The sequence below is a fragment of the Netta rufina genome (assembly GCF_964035555.1).
Source record: "Netta rufina genome assembly, chromosome: 1".
NCBI lineage: Eukaryota > Metazoa > Chordata > Aves > Anseriformes > Anatidae > Netta > Netta rufina.
In genome coordinates, this window is record NC_140123.1 from 30,258,810 (window position 1) to 30,267,147 (window position 8,338).

Genomic DNA, 8,338 nt, shown 5'->3' on the forward strand with positions numbered 1-8,338 from the left:
AAACTAATCATACTCAGCTCCATCGCAACTTCAGTGGTTTAAAGTGGTGTCCTTGCTCTCTCTTGGGTGTGTTCTGCCAAACTACTGTCTTTGCTTTTAGCTGCTAAATTTTCCCCAGGTTTGCTGGTGTCTGCAGTTAGGCATTCGATTCTCTGCTAAAAACCACGTGCTTTGTTAAATACAGAAGATTGGATTGGACTACTAACTGCATAACTTACCATATTTTTTTCAATCATATTGTATCTTCTTATTTATTGTGAAAGGGTTGGTTGTAAGTCAATATGCTGCAGTCTTTTGGTCTTTGTCAACATTTCATAGAAAAGATGAACAAGCCTTGCCTCAGGATCCATCTTGAAAAGCAACTTTGGTTAATGTGTTCTAGCTGCACACATTCTTCTGATAAATGTATTAAAGGCCTAGTGTTGCTGCTTTAAGTACTATTAGCTAATGCTTTAAGTGAGTCTAAAGGAAGGGAGTAGCTTATTAGCATCTGTTCAGTTGTTCTCCTGGTTCACCACCATGGATAAAAGAGTTATTGTGTATATTTCACTCCTACTTAGCTATACAAACCCTGTTTTAACACTGGTACAGTCCTACTCTTTGTAGGGAAGTACAATTTTAACCACTTTTTGATTAGTGCTAGTAAACACCTTTCTTCATATATATGATCATGAATGATATCCCCTCTTCTGTATCAGAGCTCTCACTCGATTTTTAGGCCACTTGGTGATTGCTGTCTCAATATTGCTTTCCAGTGCTGCAGCTACATCCAAGTGTACCCATACTTACTTTCAGATGGTGAGGAATTTATTCATTTTTTCTACAAGCTGCAATACCTTTTTTTTTCCCCCAAAGCTTGGCATTATTTAAAAGGCAGAAACACCAACAGTAAAATTTCAAGGCAGTTGTTAAATCTCATGCAAGATTGTTTTTAACTCCAGTAAATTCATATTGCTGTATATTATTGTCCCAAAATGCCATGTGTTTGTTGATCTTTGTAAATGTCATTTCCTTGCAGATGCGGAAAACCTTTTTGAACATGAACTGGGGGCCTTGAACATGGCTGCACTTCTACGAAAAGAAGAGAGAGCGGGTCTGCTCAGTAATCTGGGTCCTTGCTGTAAAGCTCTGTGCTTTAGAAGGGATTCTGCAATTCGTAAGCAGCTAATGAAGAATGAAAAGGCAAGTTGTTCACTTACAGAGCTGGGTTAAAATGTGGAAACAGGTCCTACTGTGCAAAACATTTGTCTAGGGTGGTAGTTTTAGCAGTAATTGTTTATTCTGGAGCAGATCTAGTCCTTTAAATAATGGAGAACAGACTTATTGAAATATTGTAGGGTTTTTATGTTTTCATTAAGCTGGGACATTAATTTAAGATGGAGTCTTAAACTATTCCTTATTGTGGCATTTAAATTCTGGAGGTGCTTTCTGCATTTAGAGAATATGTAATCAAAGTAATTGGTTAAAATGCATTTTCAAGTATAATTGTTGAATAATTTTCCTGCTTAAGAGTTCATGTACTTTTATAAGAATTGTAAGATTCTGTTCTTCCAAGTTAAAAGAACTTAGATACTTTTCAAAAACAAAAGATACTTCAGCCATTTCTTATACTACAGTAGGTTTTGTGTTCTGGCAGGCTAGTAGAAAAATCTTTAGTTCTTGAAGATTTTCTAGTGAATATGCATGGTTAAACCTGTAATTATTGAGAATACTTGATGTTAATTTCTCAGCTTGCATGTTAAAAGCCACTATTTTTGGTTTTTATTTTAATTTCAATAGGGTGCAACAAAACAAGCTTACACGAATCCTGCAGCCATGGACAGTGACTTGTTACGGTTGAGTCTACGGTTATTCAAACGCAAGACTGTGTGCCAGGCTCCTGGGCAAGAAAAGACAGAGGATAGTAAAATTCCACAGCCAGCTATCCAGCAAGAAGTGTGTGTGTCTTAAAGCAAACGACCGCAGCAGTTCTTTCTAGTTGATATCCCATTCCCAGTGTTGGTACTGTTTAGAACTGGTTGGTTGGAAAGCAGCTGTAGAAGATGGAAGGAAAGACTCTGTTTGTCCACAGAAAAGAATTGGGGATTTCGGTTGTGAATAAAAATGGTAAAAAGTAGACTTCTGTGTGAAGTTCTCTGCAAGTTTTGTAATATGAATCTTACACTAACAAAAACCTGTTTTATGGTGCATCAAGTGTAATAATGTGAAGATGTCTGGTTTTAGCAGTTTATAACTCCAGCTGATATTAAAGTGAAGAAAACAGTCTGTGTATCTCTTTCCTTACTGCGAATGGGTTTGTACACCACCACTGAAGACCCTTCACAGGTGTCTGGAATTTCCTAAGTGGCTTGCTTCCTGGGTGTTTGTCTACCTCTGTTTTTCAAATCCCTTTCCTTATGGCAGTAGCCTCTGGTGTGGATCTGGATTTGGACAAAGCTCTAGGTCTTTAACTTTAGCAGAGGTTTCCTCTGATAATTTCTGGATGTAAAAATCTAGTGTGATAGATGGAAAGAAAAACCTTCCAGGAAGTGATTTCTGACCAGTTTTAGATGTCTGTATTTATGAGACTCACTGCATTTTGGAAATGCCTGCTGCTTACAAAGGAAGACTGGTGCACGCTTCACATTCTGTACATACCAGGACAGATCAATTTCCTGCAGTAGCCTGAGGGTGTTTCACACTTGGTAAGTTTTCAGATGTTGGCAGTAAAGGCAGTGAGCAGTTGTGTTTTATTGGGTGTTACAGGTTCAGGGGCCTGATTGGAGACTCATCAAGCCTGGGCTCAGTTTTGTAAGAATTGTTTTCAGTTTGAGAAGCGAATCTCTAGTGGGATCTTTGGATTATGCCGGTCAGCTATCTTTATGTAGTCTGTGGAAGCCTCCATGTGAAACTGAGGCTTCTGAAACTTTAAATTAAGTCTTTGCGTACACCTCTATACTTGTCCCAGGTTTAAACCTGAACTGATGCGTTGAAGTCTGCTCACACAGGGTGAGAAAGAAATCCAGAGCTTAACCCTGGTGGTACTGGCTTGCTGCAAAGCAACTTGTTTTCACTGTTCTCATACAGGTTAAAAATTAGTGACGAGCCACAAGTCTTTTTGATGGTTGGCTGATACTGGCTTCTCATCCTTTTGCTCTGCTTGGAACCAACACAGCGAGGGGGATGTTGTCTGTGTGTAGTTCAACATGATGGGCTTATCTAGCATCTGCCTGGTGCATAGAGTTGCGTTGGCTTCAAGTAAATACCCGAATACAAATTCCAATTTGGTTCCAATTCACTTTTCAGCAAAGCTTTCTTACCTGTAATGCTTTCCTATAATGCCTCTTACTTCAGTGACATCTTGCTATTCTATATTGAAGTAGTTGTTATTAAAGGAAAAGTGAGGGGTTTTATTTATATTTCCTAAGTGCCCACGCAATATATGTGCCCGTTTCAAATATGAAAGACATGAGAAGTTTCTACTATTGGTTCGATTCTTATTAAACTAAGTGGTCCAGGCAAAACTTAATCTTCCTAGTTTTTTCACTTGTTGAACATTTTAAGGGACTTGGTGGCTGTTTTTGCTGTCACTGGAGTTTCTAATGAATGCTTTAAAAAGAAGTATGTGTTCTTAAGCACACCAGTATCTTAAACTGAGCAAGAGTTAACAAACCTATTCAGCATTTAAATTCATTCTCACCTATTTTATAGCTACAATAATGCTGCCTTTAAGTTGAAAGTATTAGATCATTGCTTCCAATTACATTCCAGCCTATTTTAATCATCTCTAAAAGACATAAAAATGTTTGATAGCTGGGAGCAGCCTTGTCTAAGGCTGCAGTACACAAAATAGATTCACTGTTAGGTATTTAATTACACTCTGCTTACTTTAAACACTTTTCCTATAAACCAGTCAGAGTGTATATATGCACTTAGTTTGCAGAAGACTGTTTCAGACTGCCCTAGAAGAAGCAAAACAAGGTAGGCTTGGTGTGCTACTGTGAGTATCTTGTGAAGTGACTGTCCCATTGAACCTCAGATCCAATGCTGACCTGTGCCACCATGTATTGGAACAGTACAAAAAACAAAAAGGTACTGAATCGCCCCTTATTCCTCTTTGTTTTGATGTGATCTGCGGTGCTTTGTAGTGACTGTAGTCCAGTTTTTATTCTGCGAGGCTCTAGCCGTGGTCCACAGCTGCCTGTAACCTTTTGGGCAGCAGTGAGGGCAAGGCTGTGTGCGTCTCAGCATCCCTTGAGGGCTCCAGCTCCAAGCCTGAAAACACGGAGAATTTCTCCTTGATAAATTGGTTTTAAGCATCCCTGGGGCGCAGGACAGAGCGTGGCGATGCAGAACAAGCTGCCAGGTGAGCTGGTGGGACGAGGCAGGCTTTCACCCAGGCGAAGCACCGTGCCCAGCTCTCGCAGCCAGAACAAATTCCCAGGCAGGGCAGGTTTTTAGAGCCTCAAGGGCCAAATGAGGCTGATGCCTGTACCTTGGGATGCTGCTGAGTTTATTACCTCAGTTGGGCCATCTGTATGGTGCACTCAGAAGACAGGGTTTAGATGATCTTACTAAATTAAGGCTTCTGGATTTGAAAACTTGCCTCCATCAAAATCGATGTCCAAACTGGAATGTGCAGGAGAGGGAAGAGTTAAAATGGCATTCAGAGAGTAAGTAAAACTAAAGGTTTTGGGAAGAAGGCAGTGTTATACGGGAACGGACAGTTCCATTGCTTCTACCCTATCAGTAAGAGATCAAGAGATTAAAGAGGGAAAATAAGTGGGTGCTGGGCGAGTTTAATTTCTTGATATCAGCAGTCACTGTCAGGGATGTGCCTACCACAGACTGGCTTTTTCCTGAGGAATGAAGTTGTGTTTTGAAAGACAGAAGTGTTGGAAGGCGTGCTAGAGGAAACTGCTAAGGTACAAACCTAAGTGTTGCTGGATTTTAAGGGGGCATTCACGTGGGAAAGGGTTGTGTTGGTTGCGAACACGGTTCCTAAACAAGGGGTTGTTGGAGTAACAGGTATTGAAGTGGATTTTAAGAAAGCTTATGGGTTTAGTGGGAATGAAAACCCCTTTTTAATTTACTTTGGGATTATATTTGCTGCTTGAGCCTATTATGTGTATGAGGGGTTCTTGGGACACAGTATGGGAAGTACCTGAGTGAGGGAGTAGTAGAAATTAGGGGGAGAAGGGAGTAGTAGAAATTGAGCAGAATTGGGTAAATAAATAAAATAAAATAAAATAAAATAAAATAAAATGAAAAACGGGCAAGTGAGAAATTAGAAAAACTGAAAGAATGTGAACCTAAGTTGCCCATATCTGCCTTTAAGATGGAAGCTGGAAACCCCCAAAGGACCCCATAGGTGCCTGCAAGATTTACCTTCCTCCCGAGCTGCAAAGTTGTTTTGTGTCAGCATGAGACAAACCTGTGGTTGCCACTATCTCGGACAAGCATTCCTCTGTGTGCTCCCAAAAATGCATCAGCGAGAGGCTGCCGAGGACTTTGGGATGTCTTGCACGAGGTTACTTGGAGAAATTAAGCTGTAGTGGGTGAAGGATATTTTTTAACTCATGTCATTTCTTTAACAGGGAAACAGAAGGTAAAACAGAGGATTAAATGATCAAGTCTCATCGCTGTACAACCAGCTCACAGCGGGTGACCTCCAAGTGCATTTGCAGTTTTGGGAAGGAGTTGACAGGGGGAGGATGGGAAAAGCTGGCAAATCACGGTTAAAATGGGAGAAAAACACGAGGAGCTTCGTTTGGTGCCATGTGGCCCGTTCGTTTGGCTCCTCTCACATCCTTCTGCCAGTCAGCATCACGATGTGCAACTTGACACGTCGCTGAAGGGGAAGATCTGAGCAACTTCCACACCTCACGCTGCCCTAAGTTAGCACCATCCGTGCCAGGAGGAAACCTACAGATCACAGAAAGCCTCAGCCTGGTGTAAAGAGAAACGCGTAAAGCCAAAAACAGAAAAATACGCAGAAAAATATAATGTATACTAAGGTAGAATAATGTTATATGGATAGGTTCCTAGTTCGGGAAAGTTTATTGCAAAACAGCTGAGAAGTCGGAAGATCTCATATCGAAGTTATTAAAATTCTTGGGACTTCAGAAGAGATAGGAGTAAGAGCGGATATGATTAAAATGTATGAAACAGTGGACCAGAAAAAGTAGGATGGGAGATACTGTTTTCCTGCTCCATGTGACAGAGCCGTATTCACTAAAATTAAAAGCTGGCAGGCTTGAATAACAAAACAGAAATTCTCCTTCTCCTTACGGTGCCTAATCAGGCTTACAATTCAGTGCTGCAGGAGGCTGCAGGAACTTAGCAAGGTTTCCAAAGGGATCGAGCATGCTGTAAGTACGTGGAGTTGTTCCTGGGAGGTAAACTGATGGTGTCTCAACCCTCTCACTGTCTGTCTGTGTTTGTACACACAGGGGAAGGCTCTGGGCATTGCAAACTCCCGGTACTCAAAGCCACGTTTGATGGCTTCTGAATATTCCTTTGAGCTGTCTGGCTATGGCCACTGTAAGAGACGTGCAAATTGACAGCCAACACGCCTGACTGCAGCATATTTCCAGCATAATCTGATTTTTTTATTTTTATTTTTATTTTTTTTTTGCTTTATTCAAAAGGCGTTCTTGCCAACTTATCGAAGAGCGAGTTGCCCAAATAATAAATGCACTGTTAAATTCACACTTAGCAGTGTCTATTCCGCTCTCTGCTTCCCCTAAAGAGTGGTACCCCTCTCTGCAAGTCTCATCTGATGCATGAACTGTCAAAACATAAATGGGCAACTGTGACTTCTCCGCTGTCTGCTCTGGAATGATAGCATAATCTGTTTGCTGTATTCATCCCTTTAATTTACATTTTTATTGCTATAATCTAAACCACTTTTTTTTTTTTTTTTTTTTTTTTTTGGTGCACAAATTATAAAGACTGCCTCACTTATTCATCAGTAGCCTCTAATGTGTGGTGTGTGATGCACAGTCCTGGCTTGTTGTTTGATATGGTTAACGCCGCGTTCATAACCACGCACAAAAAATAGAGGGTGCCATCTGATGACATCTTCACATACATCAGGGCTCCCTCCGACCCAGGTGGAAGCGTGGAATCCCATTAGATCTGAAGCTTAAAAAAAAAAAAAAAAAAAAAAAAAAAAAAAAAAAAAAAGGTGATTAACACTACTTTTAAAGAGTTTCCAAATGCGTGAACTGTTCTTTTATGCTCGCTGTAGGGATTTGGATGGGCACACGAGCATTTCCCTGGAAGGCAGCCCCATGACATCGCCACGTACATGGAAATGTCATCGCAGGAGGGCTGCAAAACCACAAGGTCTGCTCACAGGGAGACGCTCGAGCTAGGGTCCCACTTCAACACCTTTATAGCAAAAGCAATTTAATACTGCTCATATACCATAGTAGCATAAAATGGTCTGATTTTACATAAAGTTGCTGAAGCCTATAATAAAATGTGCTGTATCATTAATGAATAAGGCAAGTGGATGGAGAACTTTGGAATTAGAGGTTTTTTCTTTTCCTTCTGGCAACAGGCATATATCAGTTCCAGCCGTGTACATCTGGATGGAAAGGAACAACTGCATTTATGGATGGGAGATTCAACTCTAATTTTCACCTGTACAAACCAATGTGAACTGTGAAGAGAAAGACATGATTAAATTGATATACTCCCAAAGTGATAAATCCAGTATCTGGAAAGATGTTTTCCTTCCCTGCTTTGTTCTGAACCGTAGAAATTGGTTTTCAGCTCTTCATCCGAGAACAACAGAGGAGGATTTATCAGATGCTGGGTTTGGTGTGTTTTTTCACACCTGGAAATATTTTGTGTTGTCTAGAAGCACCTAATCACTGTTGTGCTGATTTGTGCGTTAAAAAGGTGGTAGTCTTTTCCCTGATGGTTACTGAAATAGCTATCTGTGGCTTTACTGCAGTTTGCTGTGGGTAATTTGTCCAGCCTGGCCACAGGACAGAGCAGAAAGTGGGCATTTACAGGCCTTAGAGTGTGGTGGGCTCAGCATGAAAGCACGAGCTCTGCAGCTCCAGGTGAAATATTTTATCTCGAGACGTTGCAATGGAGCATAATCTGATATATTTTGGCACTGTCCCATAAAGGGATGGAGGGAAAATCGATGTAAACCTAAACTAAATTGAATTGTTGGTTTGTTCCCCTCTCCCTTCTGCAAGACTCGAGTAGCTTTGCAATTCATCACAAGCTCCTGATCAAGAGCTGGGGAAGGTTTTCCAGCCTTACAAAAATTAAATTGTACGTAGCTTTTGACCCAGGTAAGTGGCGGGCAGAGCAATGTGTGGCCGGGTCCTAATGA

General features: G+C 40.9%; 1 protein-coding gene across 4 annotated transcripts in view; it reads left to right on the forward strand.

Moving 5' to 3' along the window:
* ZC3H13 (zinc finger CCCH-type containing 13) overlaps nt 1-2,251 on the forward strand; it is a 47,110-nt gene extending 44,859 nt beyond the window's left edge. For all 4 annotated transcript variants that reach the window (XM_084288910.1, XM_084288912.1, XM_084288911.1 and 1 more), the window contains 2 exons: nt 1,019-1,182; nt 1,780-2,251. In XM_084288910.1, coding sequence (XP_084145036.1) covers nt 1,019-1,182; nt 1,780-1,950 — 335 coding nt within the window. In that variant the 3' untranslated portion in view covers nt 1,951-2,251. The remainder of the gene's footprint in view (nt 1-1,018; nt 1,183-1,779) is intronic.
* Nucleotides 2,252-8,338: the final 6,087 nt, after the last annotated feature.